Source organism: Cajanus cajan, chromosome 1 (genome assembly GCF_000230855.2).
Source record: "Cajanus cajan strain Asha chromosome 1, NIPB_CcT2T_4, whole genome shotgun sequence".
NCBI lineage: Eukaryota > Viridiplantae > Streptophyta > Magnoliopsida > Fabales > Fabaceae > Cajanus > Cajanus cajan.
Genome location: NC_138517.1, coordinates 78,367,006 through 78,390,783, shown reverse-complemented (window position 1 = coordinate 78,390,783; position 23,778 = coordinate 78,367,006). Strand labels below are relative to the sequence as shown.

At 31.6% G+C, this 23,778-nt stretch overlaps 1 protein-coding gene and 1 non-coding gene across 5 annotated transcripts; both read left to right on the top strand.

The window, feature by feature from the left end:
• The first annotated feature begins 675 nt into the window (after nt 1-675).
• On the top strand, nt 676-9,736 carry PAPS3 (poly(A) polymerase 3). 4 transcript variants are annotated; one of them, XM_083063436.1, is made up of 11 exons: nt 682-974; nt 1,161-5,769; nt 5,869-5,946; nt 6,866-6,973; nt 7,152-7,214; nt 7,302-7,463; nt 7,596-7,709; nt 7,965-8,027; nt 8,129-8,434; nt 8,694-8,858; nt 8,940-9,736. In XM_083063436.1, the coding sequence occupies exons 2-11, from the start codon at nt 5,584-5,586 to the stop codon at nt 9,186-9,188; spliced, it is 1,494 nt and encodes a 497-aa protein (XP_082919562.1). In that variant the 5' UTR covers nt 682-974; nt 1,161-5,583; the 3' UTR covers nt 9,189-9,736. The 4 variants fall into 4 exon arrangements, with proteins under 4 accessions (XP_020221739.1, XP_082919562.1, XP_082919561.1 ...); XM_083063435.1 differs by having other exon boundaries at nt 682-5,333; nt 5,553-5,769; XM_020366149.3 differs by having other exon boundaries at nt 682-5,333; nt 5,530-5,769.
• Nucleotides 9,737-12,579: 2,843 nt separating this feature from the next.
• Nucleotides 12,580-12,651, top strand: TRNAW-CCA (transfer RNA tryptophan (anticodon CCA)). The gene has a single exon. It is a non-coding gene; the product is annotated as a tRNA-Trp (tRNA).
• The last annotated feature ends 11,127 nt before the right edge of the window (nt 12,652-23,778 follow it).

The window sequence follows — 23,778 nt, the reverse complement described above, 5'->3', positions numbered from 1 at the left end:
TATATATTACATATTTCCCACATGAGACATAATTATCTTACAATAAGGATTTGATCACGTAGTGAAAGAGTCTATCATGTTTTAAACTAATTAAAATAATTCAACTATTGGCCTAATTATTTTCTTTATTATGCACAACTATATATATAAAAAAAAAGTATTGAGCAATAGACAACCTTAGGTAGAAATTTTAGTTTTGCTTTCTTTAAGATATGCACTCAAAAACCAATGGAGAATTAACCATAACCGACATAAAATTATTTTAAACCGACTTAACTATCAAAATTTTATTAATTAAAAAATATATGTATACAAAATAGACATTAATTGAATTATAAATAAAAGTAAGAAATAAAAGCACAATAATATCAAATTTTATAAATATACAAGACATTCATATATTAAAAAAACTCGTGGTGCTAAAATTTCATATTTTATTAACATCAATCTTGATGCTACTATTAAATATACAAAAGCAAAAAATTTAAATAAAAAATAATTAACTCACTTTTATACTATCAATGTGATAAGCATTTTTTCAACAATTTTATTTATACATTCTTAACACGTATATATAAAAAATCTATTCACAATTTTCACGTAATAAAAAGAATAATCTGGTGAGTGCTTTTTTTGTGTTAACACGTGTTAATTCATGTTTCTGTCATTGACACACATATACCCCATCTTATAAAGCAAGACTAATAAATGCTTCAACATCATAATTGAAAGTGAAATTCAAACAAAGGAAGGGAAAATAGAAGAAAGGAAGATGAGTAGGTCGTGGTGGTGGTGGTACACGTCACCTTTCCGGTGGCCGGCGTTGGACTTGTCTTATTTGAACCCGGGTTGGAACGTAGAGAGTGTTATTCAGTGGAACTTGTCGTTGGTTGATGACGTCTTTTGGGCCTTAATTACGGGCCTTGAGTCCATAGCCTTGCTCGCCATGCTTTGCTACTTCTTCCTCTGTTGTGGTTGTACTCTCTAATTCTCATTCCTTTTTTTTTCCTCACAATTATATGTTTTATTTTATATTTCATGGATCAATCGTAGTTTAAATTGTTTCTATGATTGGTTGTGACGGAATTTCTTTTTTTTTTTTTTTGTGTTTATATGTTATGCTTTGAATTGAATTTGACAATTTGTGATCGCACCAAAAGGGTCGTCTAAACGTTCCTGAGGTCGATGGAACCAAAAGGGTAAAGCGCGTTCTTTTGTGAGTTTCAGGTTTTTTTGTTTTTTTGTTTTTTTTTTTTAATGTGCTTGATTATTATTCCATTAGGATTGTCTTTGTCTTGGTTATAAGAGGTGAACATGTGGTATAAGATTCTAGATTCTTTCTTTATTGTATCTAGAAAAGAAGAAAGAAAAAAAAAACTCGATTATTATTCGTGATTTGTCCTTTGGGATTGGATTACGATTTTTCATTTATAGTATCACATCCCAAGTATGCTAGATAGGGATAATGGTTTGGCACATTAACAGCGACACATCACCTTACTTAGAAAACCATGTGTGATTTATTTTAATCAAACAAAGGGAATTTTCAAATATGGAATTGTATGGGTGTTGTTTTTTTTTTAAGGTAACTAATTTGGTGTGGATATTTGATATGAAGTATTTACAACTTTATCGAATTGTATTGGTATGAATGACAATGTAGTACTATTCTTAGTCTAAGACATAAATTTTTGGTTATCAAAATATTTCAAAATTCGACTTTAGTCTTTATTACAATTTAATATGTTTTTAGTTTGTATATTTAATAAAATTAACATGGTTTTAATATTTACAAAATGTGTTTTTGTAAAATACAGGGATGAAGAATATATTGATTTTTTTTATAAATAATAAAACCAAATTTTGAGATATTTTGGTGAAAATAAAAAAATGTTTTATCCTATATTTTTTAGGCATTGAAATATGAAAGTTACATATAGAGGAAAAGGGTCCTCAAGAGATTCGTTTATAGTTATTAACTATCATTGTCTTAAAAAGAAGTATTTTTAAACTAGTGCTTTTATAAAAAATATAAAAAATCTTTAAATAACATATAGGAATTGTTTCTTAAAATAAATAGAAAACTGTTTATTTTAAGGAAAAAATTTAAACAAACACAAAAAAAAACACTTATTTTATTAAAAGAAGCGCTTTTGTGAAAAAAAAAATTAAACAAACAGATCCTAAATATTCAGACATGCTTATTTTATTTATTTTTATTTTTTTGAGTAGCAGAGTATGCTAAGTTGACCTTAAAAAATTAATGTGTGATCATTTATATTTTTTATACATATTTTAATAGAATATTTAATTTCTAATTTATTTTTATAAATTTCATTACAAAGTTATAAATAATTTTCCATTTACTAACATTTAATTAAACTGCCTACCTAAACACGCATAATTCTATTTTCAAATAATCTCTCAGCAGAAAAAGTAAAGGGTGAAACTTGCGTTGAACATATAACGTAACCACGATTTAAATTCCAAAGCTTCGGTTTTCCAATATTTGAGCTGTATTTTATTTTATTTTTTTAATAAAAAAGGTAAATTACTTTGACGTGCTTAGAATAAAGAAAAATGTTTTCCTTAATAAAAAAAATATTGTTTAAATAGTTAGAATTATTAAGAAAAAAATCTATGTGTGCTTTTTTGTGTGAGTGATGGCTTGAAAAAAACTATTTCTCTTTTTAACTATAATCCTTTTTTATTTTGTAACGTAACTTTGTTAGATATATATAATAGTTAGTGGGTGGTGTTTATCTGCTAGCTAAGCTCCAAGTCATAATTAGGAATACGCAACACTTCTAGATTCGGACTCTTCAACCTATACTCACAAATATTATGTCTTCAAGTTTTTGTTTTCATTTTTATTTTTTTAATAGAAATAATTTATATAATATCTCAAAATTAACTATCAACAATTAATTTATACATATAAAATATTTCTTTTACTAATTAAATATTATTTTAACACAAATAACTCTGGTATTCCGACCAGGCCTTCCAACGTTATATCTTTGAAGTTGAAAGCCAATAAACCAAACTGTGTCGGCAAATCTTGAATCTTCAAAATACAAAACCCTCTTTGTGATGAGATCATGAGATAAACTTTGAAGCAAAAGCCCCAGACTTTTTGGATATCATATTAAATTATTAATCTTCAACCCTAAACTTACTGCTAAGCTTATCCAAAACTCCAACAATTAAGAGAGCTTTTGCAAAGGTTTGCCTCTAGCAAAAATAAAGACATCATCTGAACAAAAACAAAATAAAGAGATACGAGACCCATTTTTGAACATTTGAAAAGGTTGTCACCGCTTCTCATGGGCCTTCTTCAACATCATTTCGGCCCATTTTTCCATTCATAAAACAATTAGGGATTCAGATAATGAATCCCCTTGCCTAAGCCTTTTAATTGGAGTAAAATCCAAGTTTTACCCCTATTCCGTAGTAGAGAGATTCAATTTTAGTTTTATTATATTTTTACATTTTAAATATTATATAAATAGTAAGACAAATAATTTAGTTTTTATTAACAATCAATTAGAATTAATATTTTAAAATAATTTAATATACCAAATATCTCATTTATAAGTTATTATATACCTAATAGGACTATGTCTGTACTGTTTCAACATCTCCAAGGACGGAGCCAAGGGGGGACCTACGGGTGCCACGGCCCCCCAACAATTTTAATTTTTTTTTATATACATATATATTACTATATGGCACCCCCTATTTTTAATATAAACTCATATGTATAATTAAATGAATAACCCAAATTTATTTTTTTATTCAACTTTTGGACTTCTGGTACGGCCTGCTATGTGGTATCACTTTGGAATTTTTTTTTTTTTAAAAAAATGTAGCGCCTCATTTGATCATTCCAATTCTCGGCCCCCCAGTATTGAAATCCTGGCTCCGTCCCTGAACATCTCACCATTATACTAAATGTAACTATAGTAATGTAGCTCTTCAAATATATACTATTAAAAACAAAATTACACAACTTGGTAAATGTATACCTTTACTTGAATAATTATCATTAATTAAATATATTTTCATAAATTAGTGTAAATTATGTAATAAAAATGTAAATACAGAAGATGTCATAAATATTAAAAAGTTATACATATATATATAAATATAAATAAATAAATATATATATATATATTCAAAATCTAATCCAATCCAATACTTTTATTTATTTATTTTTCGATTAGATCAGTTTTAAAACAGGCATACTAGTGATGGACCTAGAACTTTAAGCTATAACGTAATTTATTTTTAAAAATAATAATATTAATTATTATGATAAATGTGAAAATAAAAAAATAAATATTACATGAAGAAAAAGAAATACTTTATAAGGATAAAATGTTCAACAGAATGAAGAATAAAAACATTTATTGAACTGAAAAAGAATCAGAGCATAAGAAAGAAATTGGTTAGTAAAAGATAAAATTTGACAACAATCGAAAATTTAGAGACAATAGATTTAAATTATAAAAATAAGAGGTAAAAAATAATAACACCAAACACATATTTATATGAGTTAATCACTTATATATTAAAGTTTTTTTATACTGACAACCAATTATATCTTTTAATTGTAGTGATATGGCACAGGTAAAATATAGTGGCGTTAACGCATCTCCTCATTTTATCTAGATTTACCACTAACGCCTGTACTGATATTAATTGTAATATCTCTTAATAAAAGATTAAATCTTCATTCACTATATAATGGGATTAACCTCTTCTAATAAATTAACTCTTCTTGATATTTGATATTTTTTGGCAAACATGATAAAGAAAAAAATATTAAATATTATATTTTCAATAAATTTTTTATTTTTAATTATTTTTAAGTAAAAATTATATAAAAATTTTAATCTTTAATGTAAGATATTTTACATGATTAAGAATTTTGTATTAGTAAGAAAAATATAAAGATAGTGGTACCTGCACTGTTTTAAAGATTTGGATGATGCAAAGTGCTTCCCAGTTTATAAAAAAAATGGATGCTGCATCATTCACGGTTGGAGGAGTCCTACACTGAGTACACTGACAGTTGGCTTATAACAAGTATATTCCCACGTAGGAAAATATAGTTTATTTTTTAAAAATAAAATAAACTAATTATTTTTTCCATTTCTTCAATTAAATAAATAACGGAAGATACATTTATAGGAACATAGCATATTTTGTCCCTCTGTGTTTTGTTAATTAAAGAATGGAAGGTGGCATGAGACATTGAGAGACGAAGGTTAAGAAGTATAAAGAGTGAGAGTGCAGAGCAGAAAAAAAGAAAGAGAAGAAGAAAGAAGGTATTGCTAAACATAGATCATTCACGAGAACCGTCTCAACAGAACACCGCTTTCTTTGTATTCTTTTTCGCTTTTTAGAATTTCCTATAACGACCGAATCGCTGTTTCTTTTTTTCCTTTTCCTTATTATTAATTATATACTTTTTTTTATTATTTTTTTTTTATTTTTCATTTCAATTTTAATCCCTTGTCGAAGCCATTCCTTATTTTTGGGTTTAGCAATTTTGGGGAGAGGTTTTTGCCAACTTGCATGGAATTTGAATCTCCAACTTCTCGCCCTATCCCAAGTGACGTCGTTTTCGACCCTCCGCCGTTTCCGATCATCCACCCCTTTCTGCCGCCGCCTCCTCCGCTCTCCACGGTGCTGCTTCCTTTTCCCTTCAACCCTTCACTTTTCTTCGTAATGGACAATCAAAGGTCCATTTCTCTGCTTCAGGTGAACTTTTTTTTTAAAAAAAAAAAATGGATTTTTGATTTGGGTATTATTTAAAGTTTATGACTTTTATTTTGGGGTTTAATAATTGTGTGTATGCAGTTCATGGCTGATGAAGGACTTGTTCCGCCGCCAGAAGAGGATGAGAAAAGGAAAAACGCTATTAAGAAGCTCAAACAGGTTTTCTCGTGCAACATTCCCTTATTTGTTTTTGACTTCTTGTGGTTTCTGCTGAGGCATTTCAGCCTTTCTTTTCCTTTTCAATGCATTCTTTGTTTTCTTCAAGGTTGTTTCTTTTTTGGATTTTTTATTTGTCTCAAATATGGAGGAAATTGTGTTTTGTTGTTATTTTCACATGTATGACTGAAAAGGTGTTTATTGTGTACGACAATGTTGTCCTTACTTTAACAAGGTTTTCTGCTAGAAAGTTGGTGTGTTTGGGAATTGCATTCAAACACAGTTTATTACGTCCAATGGCTGAAAAATGCGTAAGCTAGAATTAACGACTTCAATTAAAACGTGAAAAATCACGTCAAATGTGCCTCTGGAAGCGTATCCAAATATACTGGAAATGTGTTTTTTGTTATAGGTGACACCTTTGACAATTTGGCTTCTGTAAGGACGGATAGAAAATTCTAGGGATTTATCGCTGGTGTTTGAAAATTTATAACTTTTTTAGGTAATGGACTATTTTTTGTGTAAGTTATATCAACAATCAATAAGTATTTAAATTTATTACTCAAAAAGATGTCACTTTGTTCATATAATTGGTAAGATTTTGTAACTGCTTGAATTATTATACTCATTTATTAATGGCAAGACTTCAACAAAATATTTTACATTTTCACAACAATTATAACTTTTTACATTTCTTATGCATCCAGGGGTAATATTAATGTTTTATGGTAATAAACCCCTGTTTTGTTTGTTTGTTTGTCCAAATTTAGTTTTTTTTTTTTTTTTTTTTTTTTTTTTTTTTTTTTAATTTGCATCACAATATTTGTTTGTGCACTTTGCATTGTCTTGATGGTATTGCCACTAATTACAAATCTTGTACTTCTTTTTTATCACCTTATTTATCAAGTTATTTGCCTTGCAGATAGTCTCATTATGGATCAAGAAGGTTGCATGTCAGCATCAACTACCAAAACACCAGATTGCTGTTACTTCTGCCACAATACTGACATATGGATCTTATGGCCTTGGAGTAAGTGCTTCCCTTTTTTAGTATTCCTATATAATATTGCTTGGTTTCTTAGTTTTTAAAGATGAGAGCTAAAGAATTTGTCGAGTTAGGATTTCTCTTAATTTACTGGCATTTGACTGTTAAATTTCTTTACTTGTCTAAAGCATGTTTTATTTTCTAAACTTTCAATAATGTTTAGGTTCACAGCTCAGAGTCTGACATTGATGCTTTGTGTGTTGCTCCTTTTTTTGCCTCAATTGCAGTAAGTTAATTTGGTTTCTCTTGTTTATCATCCCCCCTTGGCTCTGTAGCACATTTGTCTTAATATTTACAGATATAATCTATACAGGAAGACTTTTTTGTTGTGTTGCATGACATGCTTAAAAGGAGTCCTGAAGTGTCAGATATTCACTGTGTCAAGAGTGCAAAAGTCCCTCTAATGCGATTTAAATTTGATGGGATTTCCATTGATCTTCCATATGCCCGGCTTAATGTACTATATGTTCCTGAGGTCAGTATGAAGAAACATAATGTAGTTGATTATGCATTAATCCATAACGCTTTTATTTTGTATTTAATACTCTTCTGAACTTGGCTTGTTAAATAACCAATTGTTTCACTGATGCTGTTAATTATAATACAGAATGTTGACATTCTAAATCCATTTTTCATGAGGAACATTGATGATACCAGCTGGAAAAGTTTGTCTGGAGTACGTGCAAATAGACATATTCTCCATGTAGTTCCTAATATTGAGGTAAGATGTATGCCGATCATTTCTATTCTCAGTAAAAGAAATAATCATTAAGCAATTGGAATATTATCTTGATGATGCAAAGTACATGAAAATATCTCAATTTTTGTTTTCTTTTACTTGAGAATGATTAGTAGCTCCCCTTTTTTATCTGGTTCCATGCATGGGCGAGGAAGGGGACTGGGCAGGTTTTTTGTCTAGTTTTGCTTTATTGTTCTTGTGCATTATGGTCTCTTTAATGCAAATCTAATGTTTCAGAAATTTCAATCTTTGCTACGATGTCTTAAACTCTGGGCAAAAAGACGAGGAGTTTATGGAAATGTAAGTGCATTTGTACTTTTAAGTAATGTTTACTTTCATAACTTTGTGCTTGAACTCTCAAGTTTTATGGTTAATGTGAGGTAACATTTTTTTTTTGGCAGTTGCTTGGTTATTTGGGAGGAGTTCATATGACAGTTCTTGCAGCTTATGTTTTTCAAAGACATCCTGATGCCACTTTAAACTCTCTAATTATGAACTTTTTTCAAACATTTGCATTTTGGCCCTGGCCGACTCCCGTAATGCTGCAGGAAGGAATGTTGCTAACAGCTCTTGATGCTATAGAAGCACGATCCTTCATGCCTATATGGCTGCCATCTAGTCCTTACGAGTTCTGCCATACTAATATAACTAAAAGCACTTTCTACCGAATCAGGTCTGAACTTCTTCGTGGGCATAATATGACAAGGGTATGTTTAGTTGCTTAACTGAAGTCTCCTTTTGGTATACATTTTATTGCTTCTATTATTGTATAGTTTTATCCTTAGTGACTTAATCTTAATGTTCTGTATTTCAAACTTACTTTCTTTTGCTTGGACAACCATAACTGAAGTTGATGCCCCTATTTTATTTCCACACGATTTTCGTGTGTACTTAGTTTAAAAAAAAAAAAAAAAACTAGCCCTTTAAGTAAGTCTTTCTCATTTTCTTTATTTGGTTGAATTGAAGGATCTTTTGATGCCAGATTTCGATTGGGATCATGTATTTGAGCCTTTCCCATACTCAAAAAGATACTTCCAATTTGTCAAGATTTACCTCTCTTCTCCTAATCATTATACACTTGGAGACTGGGTTGGTTGGATTAAGTCACGCTTTCGGGGTCTTCTCGTAATTGTAAGTAGCGCAAATGATAAATCTAGATATCTCATAGTTATATTTTATTATCATTTCCTAATATGGTTTTGTTTGCTACAGCTGGAGGGTATTCTTGGATTTTGTGACCCCAACCCCACAGAATATGTTGATAGTGAGAAAACGGAGCCACATGTGGTTTTCTACTGGGGCTTGCAACATGTGAAGAATAATTTCATTGACATTGATTTGGTAAAGGGAGAGTTCATGAAAATTATCAACAATGGCTATGAAGGCTCTCCTGGGAGGATGGAGTTGTCCATTCTGTTAACTTCTCGGCTACCTAAGAAAGCATTGATGGTGGGGCTGTAAAGACTAAAGAGAGGGAAAGCTTGCTGGAAAAATCATTGATGATAAGAAAAGGAACCCAGTCTTTGCTGGAAAAAGGAACTCAACGTCTTCCATGTTGCCTTGTTGGCCATGTGTCACTTAGTAGGCAAGCTGGATGCCTAAGCTCCAATGGCTTGATTTGTTTTATTTTGATTTATCTGCCAGCTTGATGTATGTACTATATAGCCCTGTATATTCTCTCTTTTTGGCCCCTTCTCCCTCCCTTTATTCTGGCTTCTAACTTCTGTTGGAGCATAGGTAGGATCAGTTCAATCAGTAGTCTTTAGTCATACAACACTAGATAGAAGAAGATTTTGAAAAGTCAAAAAGGTTAGGAGGTCTGGGACATGTAAAGTGAATAAACCTCATTTTACCTTACCTACCAAAAAAAAAAAAAGTACCCTCGTTCAAATACATTAGTTAGGCAAATCAATGATGAGTTGGAACACGGAAAGTTACTTCTTGTTTGTTTTGGGATAATATTTTGAGGGGAAACGATAATGTCTCAAAAAATTGGCACAATTTTTACACATGTTGGTGTGAATAGTTTTTCTATTCTTCTTGCTGTTTTGAAAATCAGACTGGATCAGATCGGCTGGACCGGCAATCAGTCTGCTGGCCCATTTGATTACTTACAAAAATCAGATCATTTGAATATCGGTGTGAACTGGTCGACTTGGTCCAAAATCGATAAAACATTTTGGATCGGTCTTGTTTATTGTTTGGTAAATTGTAAATTATATATCTTATTTTTAAGATTTATTTTGTTTTAAAAAGAATTATTTTTGTTATTTAACTTTTAAAATATTTATTGTGATCCTTAATCATTTTAATTTAGTTCAATTTGGTTTTTCTAAAATAGTAATTATTTTCAATTTCGAGTCTTTTATCGATTGATTTAAGATGTGAAAAATGTTTTATTAGATTAAATTTATTTATACGAAAGTTATTGAACTTAACTGATATTTGAATAAAAAAAATGATAAAATTTTTGTGAGAATGTGTCCAATAAGAAAAAAATAAAAAGATTAATAAAAAGTAATATAATTTTAGATAATTAAAAATGATTACTATTTTATTTATTTTTAAATTTTTGAAATTTAATTTAAAATATCTATTAAAAAATACATATTTAATAAAATCATAAGTTGAAATAAATTATGTTATCAATTAATTTTAATATTTTTTTATTAAATATAATTTAATAGTTTATATTAAATTGAAATATTTTATATCTTGAATTTTTATAATTTATATATTTAAATTTTAATAAAATAGAAAAATATCCACTAACAATAAGAAACCCTAAACCCTAAAGAGTTAAATTAATATATATATATATATATATATATATATATATATATATATATATATAGTTTAGAATTTGTGTATACATTAAATTGTTAAGAATCAATAAATGGTATTTTATTTAAAGTTTAGTGTTATAAAATTATTATATTTATTTAATATTACTTTATGTATCATTGACTATTGTTTTATTAATAATGGTTTGACCACAGTTTAACTATGGTAGAACTTGAACATTAAATTAAATTTAGATGATTCATGACTAATTTAATTTTAAAAATAATAATTTTTCACATTTATTATAATACTATTTTCATCCCAAATTGATTGTAGTTTTAATATCTGAAAAGTATTTTAAAATGATTGATGTTCTCACTTTTCAATATAACATTATTTTTTTTCCATAAATTATTCTACTATCACAATTAAAAGTAATACATTTATTGTAAAAATAAGAATATTTTAGTAATATTATTTTTAATATGTGTGTAAAAACCTTAAACTAGACATGATTGTGAAATGGAGAGAGTAATATACAAAGTTTGAACACCAAGTTATTTGATTTACATGTATGAAATTCTCTTCAATAGTTGCATCTTTTATGTTGATTTGTTAGGTTTTTCTTTGATTTATTTTCTCTTAACACGAGTTATATTTCTTTTAAACTATTTTAATTGTTTGAGTTTTGTTCTAATTGTTTAACTTACAAGTTATATTATACAAGTATTTTAAGTCTATGCATGCCAACTATTTATTATATAAATAAAATTAATAATAAACTATATATATATATATAAATAATATATATTTCAATATAAAAATTATATTAATTAAAATTTATATAAACAAATATTTTCAAACATATAAATTATATATATTTGTAAGAAGATATTTATATTAATATAACACAACTATTTTTAGTAATTAATAATTTGTTCTAAAATTATTAAGTTTAATTTAGAAATATATGTGGTAAATGCAAATTGAAATATTATATAAAACTAAAAGGATTTCTAAAAACAATTACTAAAGAAAAATGTCTAAAATCCCTTTATTTAAGAAGAGAAATTCATAATAAAAAAAATACTACATATAATACAACTATTCATATTAAATATAAAGAATGAAATTAAATTGAAATTCCAACTTAACTCTAAGAATCGGAGAACAATTACCCAAAGAAAAGATCACTTTTTTTTTTATCCATCTTTATACATAGCATAAAATTGTAGTTAATATGAAAGCCCAAAAGTACAGAAACAAGTGATATTGTAATTTAAGATTAATATAAGTTTTTGTTACTCTGAATTAGTTTGAGTTCATATTCACTTGCACACTAAATAAAAAGCACCAAATAATCTAGCAATCTATCAATGAAACAAACTACCCTTAGAATCTACTAGTTTTACTCTAAAAAAGAATTAAACAACTGAATACTCATCATGCTTTATTTCATCAATGTAACCCATTATATAGGAATTACAACATCCCTCAAACGTGACTCAAGCTAATAAAATTATACCAAAGTAATTTTTATTTAATTGAAAAAACATCTAAATTCGGCTTAAGTCTTTTATCCAGAATGCCCCCTTCCTTTTATGCTTGGGCATGACCCACTATCACACATCTTCTTGAATAATCAAATATTGACATATCCCAGTTAAATTTCTCAAAAATAATTTACTTCTTATTTTATTTTTATCTTTCTCACTTTTCAATACACGTTAAATATTGATTATTCTCATCTCTCTGACATTAGATTAGCTGAACTCTACCCAATAGAAATATAAACATACTCTTATCTATTAACTTTTCCTGTGTTGAAATATATTTTATGATATTTTCTCACAAAGAACTATTGTGAAATAATGTTTTAAAATCATGTCTCTTTGTTGAAATATAAGTTAATGAGTTTGAACCATTGATTGTTTGTGGGTGCAAATAATAAAACTTATAAACATCTAGAATTCATTAATTTTTAAAGTAAAACAAAATGGTCAACTTCAAAACGAATCCTTTTAATATATAAGATAAATATATAAATTGAGACCAAAGAGTCACCTGTGGATCCGTGGCGCAATGGTAGCGCGTCTGACTCCAGATCAGAAGGTTGCGTGTTCGATTCACGTCGGGTTCAAATCCCGTTTTTATTTTTAAAATCCTTATTGTTCACACAAACTAATATTCAAATTATGCATCACTATCAAGGAAATTTTTTCATACGTTATGAAAAATAAACTCTTTTCAGGAGGGTATATAATTAGAATCAAATAAGAGTTGTGACTTGTATAATAGACAATTATTTTAGGATTTGATGATTATTAACGGGCAATTTAAAACATTTTAGACTATATACTTTTTCTCTCAATATTTTACGGTGTTGCAAATATTTCAAAGTAGCATTTATTCATAAAGTTAATCACCTATTCATTGTTAGTGTAAAATTTTTTTACACTGACAATCAATCATATTTTTTAATAGTGACATGCCAGTTGCTTATTTAATGAAATAATAATAAAATAAACAACTTTAAAAGATATGATTGGTTACTAGTATAAAAAACTTTATATTGACAATGTATAGATGATTAACTCTTATTCATATCTATTTAATTGTCTATAGTTAATAATCATCATAACGAAAGTTCTTTTACGACAATTGTTCTTAGTTTTCCGCCTATTTTTATTATAAAAAATTATTCATTCATTATTTCATTTTCGTTACTTTTTTTTTTACTATAATCTAATAGACTATAACCTTTTAATTTTATATATATATATATTTATTTATTTATCTCTATATATATATATATTAAACGCGAAATATTATCTTACGTGAGAATAATTTTAAGAACTATTTTTTAATAAGAGTATTTGTCAGATTTTTTTAAGTTATTTATCTAATTCAATTTTTTACTTATTATATTTATTTATGAATTAAATTAACTTTTATATATTAAACACAAATAACTATTTATTACAAGAGTATTTTTAAGGGTTATCTTTTGAGATGAGCATTTATAGAAATATTTTTAAATTTTTATCTAATTTATTTTTTTATTTATATTTATTTGTAAATTAAATTTTTTAAAAATTTTATATGACTTCTTTTAAGCTTAGTTAGCTTTAACCTCGACTTAAATGACTCTACACAACCTAATTCTTAACGAACCCGTAACCTTTAGAACTCTAAAAACAACAACAATTACACTATAGCATCATATAACAATAAATATCATATAATAAAGCATTAATGATAATATTATTCAAAAAATATTAAAATAAATACAAAAGGATATATTCAAAGAAATGAGAGATTAAAAATCAATCCTTATAAATTAAATGTGAACAACTATTTTATATTCAAAAATTTTATTTATCAATTTTATTTAAGAATCAAATTTGTGCGCTTTGGATGTTCATTGGTTGTTAGGTTGGAAAATAACACGTTCTGACTTGGGGTTCATGTTGTTGTTTGTTTTTTCTTATAAACAATAAAATAAGTTCAAAAAAAATTAACAATGAACATATTAGTCGCAAAATATAAATAAATTAAATCATTTAAATTTTCAAAAATTGAAAATGTTGATCATATTATTTAAAGATAACATGATCATATCTTTAAATTTTTGTCATACAAAGATTAGAATCCAACTCATTATGATATTAATTAAGCACTTAATAATATCTCATAATAATATAATAATGCATTTTATTACATCTCAAAATGATATTAATTTTGATCGTTGATTAATATTATCAATTATATTAATGTAGTTTTTCTAAAAAAATCTTTATAAACTAAACAACCTATATTATTCGATCATAGAATAAGTTGCTAGTCAAAATATGCTATACTATTTAACTAAATGATAAAAGAATATTTTTTTAACATGTAACAATGTAGTCAATTAGATTTTGTATGCAATTTTCTATATAATGCTACAAGAAAAAGAAGGGTGAGCCTCGTTAAATATTATCTTAAAATCACAACAGGACTCTTAAATTGTGGTTTTTGAAGTAACTTGTTGTTAAGAGAAGGTCATCCTAGTTGGGCATTATAAGAAATATTGGCATCGACCAATATACATCTTATATTAATTGTCCTCTTGTCTTCATCATTAAAGGTAGCCAACAAGTCAACATAGTCCCTAGCATTGACCCTTTTCTCTCGAGAAGCCAACCAATTGGTGATTGTAAGGTTTGATGCTTGACTAAAAAACTTGTAGTTGTTGGAAGGTAGACATGTATAAGATGTCAACAAAGTTACCTTTATCTATTAAGGTCTTTATTACTATGAAGTTTTTCATTTCCTTAGTAATAACCATAAGGTCATCCTAACAAGGGTCCAAACCTTTGAAGTCGTCGTCAATAAATGTGATTGGTAACATGTTTTGCAAGGGTTATTGGGTGACGATGTTTAATGCCTTATCAGTGCGAAAATGCATTTTTCTTGTCGAATTGGTGGAACCTCTACCAGTGAATCCCCCAATGATTGTGTTAATGACCCCCCTTAATCGTGAATTAGTGTAGTCTTCCTTCTGAGGGACCTACTCAAGACTCTTCCAAGGACAACCATTTCTTTCACACCTTTTTTTCCAACGTTCATGTTGTTAACCTCAATCACATGATTGAGTTTTCGTCTTCTATACAAATTTTTGTAAGTGTCTGACCTGTATCAGCACCTCAATCTTATCTTTCAAAGTTGAACACTCTTCGATGGTGTAACCAAAATTGCGGTGGTACTAGCAATACTTAGTGTAGTCAATCTTCTGAGTGGTAAAGACTAATTTAACTAAAGGAATCAAGTAAGTACTTAATGCTTCGTCTAGGATCCTTGAGTGATTTCCATTCAAAGATGTGTATTAAGAGTACCTTGGTGGCTTGTGCTCTCATGTATTGGTCCCAGTCTCTCTTGTTCTCCTTAGATTCTATTTTTTCTTTGCCTCATTCCTCACCAGAACGTTCTCAAAACTCGACAAGCTCTTCCATGTGCATGTACTTAGTCTGTCCCCATCAAAGTTCTTCCATAGAGAATGCATATTTCTTGTACAGGCTATCCAAGAAAGGACTCGATCATAAGGTTGACAATATCTGGCAAAGTGATAGTAATGTCTAGTCACTATCAAAAGTAAACTAGATTTTCCTTAAAAATTTGTAATATAAGGAACAACCTAGGTCATTCTTCATGAAGACACAATATTTAATTTGTATTTTATCACACAAAATTAGCAAAGGGATATAATATTTCAACACAGTACTTATAGTCAACAAAATAGAGAATTAAGAATCGAAAATAAAATTAGAGAAGTATCGATTCAAGGTTTCAATTTGTACCACAAATATTTCACGGTTCAAATTATAATTCAAATTCTCAATCAACCTAATTCACACAAACTTACTAAAAAAACATAGATCTAAATCTAGATCTATGGATCCCATCAAAACATGAAACACAATCACGATCTTACAAGTTTAATAAAATTCAAGAACGGTAAATGGTTGAATTAGACAATTTAGGTTATTTTAGGTTTAAGTCTAAATATAAATTTAGATCTAAAATTAATCTTTAATATTTGTTCTAAATCCAAAACCAAATTCACAATCATGAAAAAACAAAATTAAAAGTAAAAATAGAAAACAAAAGAAACAAAGAATTCATTCAATAAAAAGATTGGAAACTTGAATTTTATCATAGTTCTTGAAACCTAAAATCAATTAATGAACTACCAATGCATCATAATCTTGTTGTAGCAATCCAATTCATGTAAGTAAGAGAGAAAATGAGAGATAGAGAGAGAGAATTTTGAGAGACTTCTAAGAGAAAAAAAAACAATTTCTAAAAAATGATATATATGATATCAAGTGTACATGTGTTACACTTTATAGACTATACTAATGGGTATAAACAGAGAAATTAAAGGCTCAATCCACTAAATCAACTAATTACATCACTAAATTAATCCTAAGATTACATTCTAAAAATAAAAAGAAAATACTATGTAGGATCACAACTTTGCATTGCATTTTTGGGTTACTTAACATTCAAATTGGCTTTTTCTCCCAACAGAGAAGTTATAGAACTTTTTATTATCTTTCTAGGGACACTAAGAGTGTCTAAATCCAATGTCAAGAGCTCTAGATATGACCTGTACAAGAAACAATGTCAAAATAGGAAAAAAATTACAAAAATTAACTAAAATTTACAACTAAGACCAAAATGACTCACTAGAACTAATCAAAGCTAATATATCACAATATGGTACTAATAAAAGTCAAATAAACAAAAAAAAATGCATAGAAAGATATATAAATTGGTCTATCAAGATCAACCTCTTTTGCCAAGTTGGGAATCTCAAAGGCTACTTACCCAAACCTATCCATGAAGGTCTAGAGAGACTCATCCTTACCTTGCTTGATGCTCATAATGGCGATCAATGTCATTGCATGTGGTCGTCTCGCACCAAGTTGTGCAATAAATTGGGAGACCATCATCCTGATGGTGCAAACTGAGTAGGATGGAGGGCAGGTATAAACCACCTTAGGGCCACCCCCTTCAAAGAAGTAGAGAAAAATTGACACTTAACTGAATTGGTGCTAATGAGCAAGCTAACCTAATAAATGTACAAGTTAACATGGTTGTCAAGGTCAGTAGTCTCATCATATTTGCCAATCCCAGGTTCTTCCACCCCCTTGAAAGGGGTACTTCGATAATATCATCAGTGATGGGATGCTTGCGAAATTTCTCGGGTATAGCAACAAAGTGAGGTGTCGATGTCCCAACCTAACGAGATGCTTGTGAGATTGATACTTCCATTGGACACATGCTAAAAGGGAAACTAGAGTCACCTAAAGAGTCAGATGTGCCTGGATGTTAAGTGAGATCGTTAGCCCCATATATTATCTTGGTGTTATTTTCTGACTATTTAATCAACCATCACATTTCAAAGTTTTGTTGTCCGAGGAATGTCATCTCCTTTTCATGTCATTTTTGTTGTCTCTCAATTTGTTCACATCACTACTAAAGCTCCCTTTGCAATTTTGCCAACATGTGGGCATTGTTTGGTATCTTCGGTTCCTGCTTGGTGATTCGCTTATTCCTACCATTTGTTAGTCGATAGAGATTGTATTAATAGTTTTTTCTATGATTAATGGTGGATGCCAAATGTACTTGCTTAAAAAAATACTTGTCAAAAGTCTTTAAGTGTTCTCAGTCTTTAGTCTTCGAAATGGTTGTTTTACATGCAAAAAAGACTTTGATGCATAAATTAGCAGGTGTTCAAAATATATAAGTGTAAAATCTTAATAATGAGCACACCTTTTAGATATGTAACACAAGTGTATATATAAAAAAGAAATTGTTACCATTAATCGAGAAAGCATTAAAGAACATTCAAGACTTTTAATTGTGATATAATGATCGGTCATTACTATGTCACTTAATTGCAAAGGTGAGAATCTCGACCTATCGAGGACAACTCAATTGGAGGAACAAAAACCTATTCAATATATAACTAAGAACTTTATGTGATTAAGTTAAACCAAGGACCAAAGTGTCATCAAATGATCGGAAACTTATCCGATATAATTACAATTAGAAATAAAATACATATAAATGTATAAATTGTTTATTGTTAATTTAATCATGTTTTCTACATTATATAAAGATTATATATAGCAATGAAATCCCTGTATGTGAACTTTTTAAATTTTAAATCAACAAGTTTTTAGTCAAAGCTTTAATTTCGATTGATCTGTACGTCACCATTAACGAAATCGAGTATTAGAAAAGGTGAATAATTTATCATAATGTACAGTTGCACACCATTCACAGTAATGCATATGTGATTATTGAATTATATATATATATGATAAATTATTAATATAATAAATATAATGCATGATTAATTAGGAATTTGTCTAAATAATACTCCAGTGGTAACTTGCAAACATATGAACAAAGGAAAATTACAAAATAATACTATTATACTTATCTATTTTTCAAATAATATTTTATAATATTGTCCTTGTCGATAATTGTTCTGGTTGGTAAAATAAATTCTGACATTAAAAAAAATGAGAGATGGACTAAATACTTAACTGGATTTTATGTCTGAATACTTTTACTATCGACTCCAGCAATCTTTTTAATGAATGAAGGATCAAGGGATCACTAGTGATTGCAGTGCCACTTCAAGATCGCATCTTGGTGTAATCTTGTCTTTCAACAAGGAAATATTTTGGTATAAAACTTCATCTAAAAGGATTTGGTAGTTAATGAATTTATTTATAAGTACTTAAAATATTTATTTTAAAGAAATAATAAAATAATTTTTTTATAAATTAAAATGTACTAACATGTAAGTTAAAAGTAAATTTGTTTCTCGATAAACTAACTTCAGTGAGTTTTTATAAATTAATTTATAAAAAAAAAACTTGTTTATTTATTTATTTCTCTATAAATGTATTTGATCCAATGAGTAAATACACAAGACCGCGGGTGCTTTGCTTGTTACTGAATAATTTTTTAATAACTCTATTTCGAGCATATAAAAAAAGTATACAGTTTATTTCATTTTTTTGGTCAAAGCTGTTTTTTTCATTTAACCAAGTAGTTTTGTTCATTGATGAAATCTCACTTGGCAGAAGGAAACCCACGATTAGAAGAGCAGATAAATTTTCCATGTACCACATAAATCTACAAACCAGCTTGCTTTCGAATTTTGGTGCACACTTGTAAAGGTTAGCAGAGTTTTTCTGTTTCTTTTTCTTTTTCTAATTCATGAAAATCAAACTCGTTATTAAAAGAATTTATAACAATTAATGCATCCTATTAAATCAAGTGTTAAATCATTTGTGCGGGGTAATGGAAGAGTTATTTTCTTCTTCTTCTTTTTTTTTTTCTACTTGAATTTGAGCCACTAATTAAACTAAAATAACTTCTAACCAATAGCTTAAATGCATTAGAACTAACAAGAATTTAAACTGTACTTGTCTGGGATACACTCGTAGTCTTCTGGGTGGTGAAGGGCCGAATGAATACTCCAATAAAATATTCCGGTGAAGGGGTTGGTACCTGCAAAAGACACTCCAACGCTCAAGTCAAGACAAGCACGAGTATCTAGGATAATTAATGAATAGTGACGTTACCTTTTTACTTGAACTATTTATACTGACATTTATGGGCTCTAACCCCTCTGGGCCCTATGACAAGATTACCATATTAGGTAATACGCCTCTAATCGGCTTATCAATGTGATTAACTCTTAACTCTTGATTAAGGATAATTCTTGTCCCCTGATTAATGATAGTTCATATTCCATAGGTATCTAATGGCCGATCAGCCGTCGGCCACCTGGTTCAGCCTTTCAGGTGCCGATTGGGTGTCGGTCACCTGGTTCGGTCTTTCAGGTGCCGATCGGGTATCGACCATATGGTGGCCGAAAGGCCTTGCCAGTACACTTGCCCCCCAGCCTTGGGGAAGTTGTACCTTCTTCAAGGGTATAGCGGTTAAGGTATGGGAGAAGTTGAAAGGTTAGGGTCATCTCTGCCGTTGGATCTTGTAGATTTATTGGTTTAGGGTTTTAAATATTTGTACCTTGTGGTAGGGTCTCTCACGCGTATCGCTTTCAGCCGAGTAGTATCATTTGAGCAAATCCGATCCAGCAGCACATGCCGAGTGATCGTTTCAATCTCAACTTTCTGGTAAGTTTTATTGGATGGCTACTGCTTCCGAGAGCTCTTCGGCGAGTGGGGTTCGGTCATCATCGTCCGAGGGGTCGTTGTCTAGGGCTTCGGGGCCGTTGCGTAGGGAGACGTCGTCGCCGAACGGGGACAGGTCTAGCGAGGACGTGAGTACTTCCAAAGAGACCTCAACTAGTGGGAGTGAAGAGGTGCTGATCCAAGTCAAGCGTATATCCAATCGGCAAAAGTATGGACCTTCCGAGGTACCTGGGTACGATTGGGTCAATGGAGAAGTGACTTCCTACTATTCTCGCTACCGAGATACCACCATGATAACCAACTTATTGGGGTACACCAAGTGTCTGTATTTCAACTCTGGCGAGAATCCGTATCCGATTGGCGTGCGTGCTTGCCGAAACAATGCATTTCCCGATCCGAACATGGTGTGCTTGGATAAGCAAGCCGATAGGATGGCCTCGTTCTACATTTATGATTGCATTTTGCGATACCTTAAGGTGAGACTACCATTTGATGAGTTCACTATGGGAGTGCTTAAGGTCTTAAACGTTGCACCGACCCAACTACACCCGAACAGTTGGGCCCAACTTCAAGGTTTCAAGCATCTATGCCTATGTGTGAACATTAGGCCTTCACCTCTACTTTTTCTTTCTTTCTATTCGTCCCGCCCTTCAGATTTGGCCAAATGGGTGTCTCTTAGCCGAGTAGGGTCTCGGCAGCTATTGGATAGCTTTACGTCGTCGTACAAGAGTTTTTTTCCGTTGTACTGGACCCGTGCCCCTCGGCCGTATGATGTAGTGTCGGATGAGATGCTCACAACCGAAGAGCAAAGGGATTTGCAATTTTTACTTCAACTTCCTAGGCGCTTGCCGACTAAGGCTTTAATAAACGTAGTTGAGTCTTCCCGATGGGAGAATGATTTGATAGGTATGTAACTTTCCTATTTCGGCCTTTAAGTAAATTCCTATTGATGTTTACTTGGTTATTGGTGCAGGAATCATGGTGACAAGTGGTGCCGATGAGTTCAACATCCGCAATCTTTTGGCTGGCCGGATGCAACAGGCTAGGGCTTCGGGGGTTATGGGCAGTTCGGCGCTTGCCCAAACGCCTCGTCCAGAACAAGATGACTGAACTCCGCCTATCCCGGAACGAAAACGCCAAAAGGTGAGGAAGGGGAAGGAGGTTATTCAGGAGGGGCTGAAGCGAAAAAGTAATGAGGAGAGGCCGGAAAAGACCAAGAAATCCAAGCAGTCAGTGTCCTCTCCGGGTGGGACAATTATTTGTGTGCCCCCCATGCTAATGTCTAGGGCCTTTCTGAGTGAAGAAGTCACTGCCGAGTCATTGGTTCGACCAAACACAGTCTCGGATCATGGCCACGAGTTCTTAGGCCAGTTGGATACCATGGCCAAATGGAAATATTTTTGTGAGGTACAGTCTCGGTCGCTGGCACTCGTGCATCACCTCGCTATGGAGCCAATCGGCGAGTTGATTCAATTGAGACAAAGGGTTGAGGATGCCGAGAAGGCCACAACCGAGGCCATGGCGGCTGTCGAGGAGGCATCAGCGAAAAGTCGCCAACTTGCAGCCGAGGTTGACGTGCAGCGGCGCAACAATGATACTCTTCGGTTGGACATGCAAAAAGCCGCGAACGAAGAAAAGCGCCGAATGGAGGAAACTAAGGCGGAACTGGAGCGGGTGAAAGAGCAAGCCAAGGAGGGTATCGTGGCCCAGCATGAAGCTGGGTTTCGCCATGCTCTTCGGCAAGCACAACACTTCGGTCGCTTTAGGGAAGGCTTTGAATTTGACATGTCGAAAGATTTCTACCAAGGATCTTTTATGTCTTTTCAGGATATGCCCGAGGGGGCTGTCCCCGACAGCGACGCGTCGAATGATGACCTCGAAGATGAGGGGATTCTAGATGCTTCGGATGGTGAGGCTGAAACCCAACAGGAAGAGCCGAACCAAGATCAAGACGGCGAGCCCGAGGTGCAAGATGACGCGGGCAACAACACCGAAGAGTAATAATGTTGGGGACTTGGGTTTTTGTATGGTAGGCCGATATAGCCTTTTTAATTTGATTGCAATTTACTTTTGCTTGTAATGCTGGCCGATAGAGCCTTTTGACGTTCATTAAATGACAAGTGCTTGTTTTTGAAGAAACTTGGAATTGGACTATGTATGACGTGCACTTTTATTTTGATTGTTTTTTGGAACATAACCGGTTGTATTCTTTCAGAAGTTGTTGTCCTGCAGCCAAACCGAATGGGTTCATTCGGACTCGATTTTCTCCTGATTCAAGTCCGAACGAATTTGTTCGGGCTTAATTGATTTTTGATCAAAATCGAACGGGTTCGTTCGGATTTGATTGCCTTTGGATCAAAACCGAATGGGTGCATTCAGATTTGACTTCCTTTTTGATTCAAAACCGAACGAGTTCGTTCGGATTTGATTGCTTTTTGATCAACACCGAATGGGTTCATTCGGATTTGACTTCCTTTTTGATTCAAAACCGAACGAGTTCGTTCGGATTTGATTGCTTTTTGATCAAAATCGAACGAGTTCGTTCGGATTTGATTGCTTTTGGATCAAAACCGAACGGGTTCGTTCAGATTTGATTGCTTTTGAATTAAAACCGAATGGGTTCATTCGAATTTGATTGCTTTTGGATCAAAACCGAATGGGTTCGTTCGGACCTGATTGATTTTGGATCAAAACTGAATGGGTTCATTCGGATTTGATTGCTTTTGATGATGTATAACAATTGGTAGTTGATTTATCTGCATCTTGTGTTAATGTCGAACGCGCATCCTTGGCCGAGTGGGGTCACTCGGGAGGGTAGCCTTTTAAGTGAATTCTGAAGGCGCATCGTTGGCCGAGTGGGGGCACTCGGGAGGGAAGCCTTTTTTGTTGATTGTCGAAGGCGCATCCTTGGCCGAGTGGGGTCACTCGGGAGGGAAGCCTTTTTTGTTGATAGCCGAAGGCACATCCTTAGCCGAGTGGGGTCACTCGGGAGGGAAGCCTTTTTTGTGATAGCCGAAGGCAAATCCTTGGCCGAGTGGGGTCACTCGGGAGGGAAACCTTTTTTGTTGATAGCCGAAGGCACATCCTTAGCCGAGTGGGGTCACTCGGGAGGGAAGTCTTTTTTGTTGATAGTTGAAGGCACATCCTTGGCCGAGTGGGGTCACTCGGGAGGGAAGTCTTTTTTGTTGATAGTTGAAGGCACATCCTTGGCCGAGTGGGGTCACTCGGGAGGGAAGCCTTTTTTGTTGATAGTTGAAGGCACATCCTTAGCCGAGTGGGGTCACTCGGGAGGGAAGCCTTTTTGGACAATTGATTTAAGACGAGTAATGAGTAAAATTGCATTTCATTAATGGGTGCCTCATTAAAAACCTTATCGGCCAAAACCCCTTTTCACTTTTTTATAAGGGGAAAAAGACCGATCAAGGAAAAGAGTGCACCATGCATATACATTGATGATAAATTCCTTTGTTTACAAGCATGTCTTAACTAAAATACATCTTCAAATGAGTTGAGTTCCAGGTGCGAGGAATGATTTTTCCCGA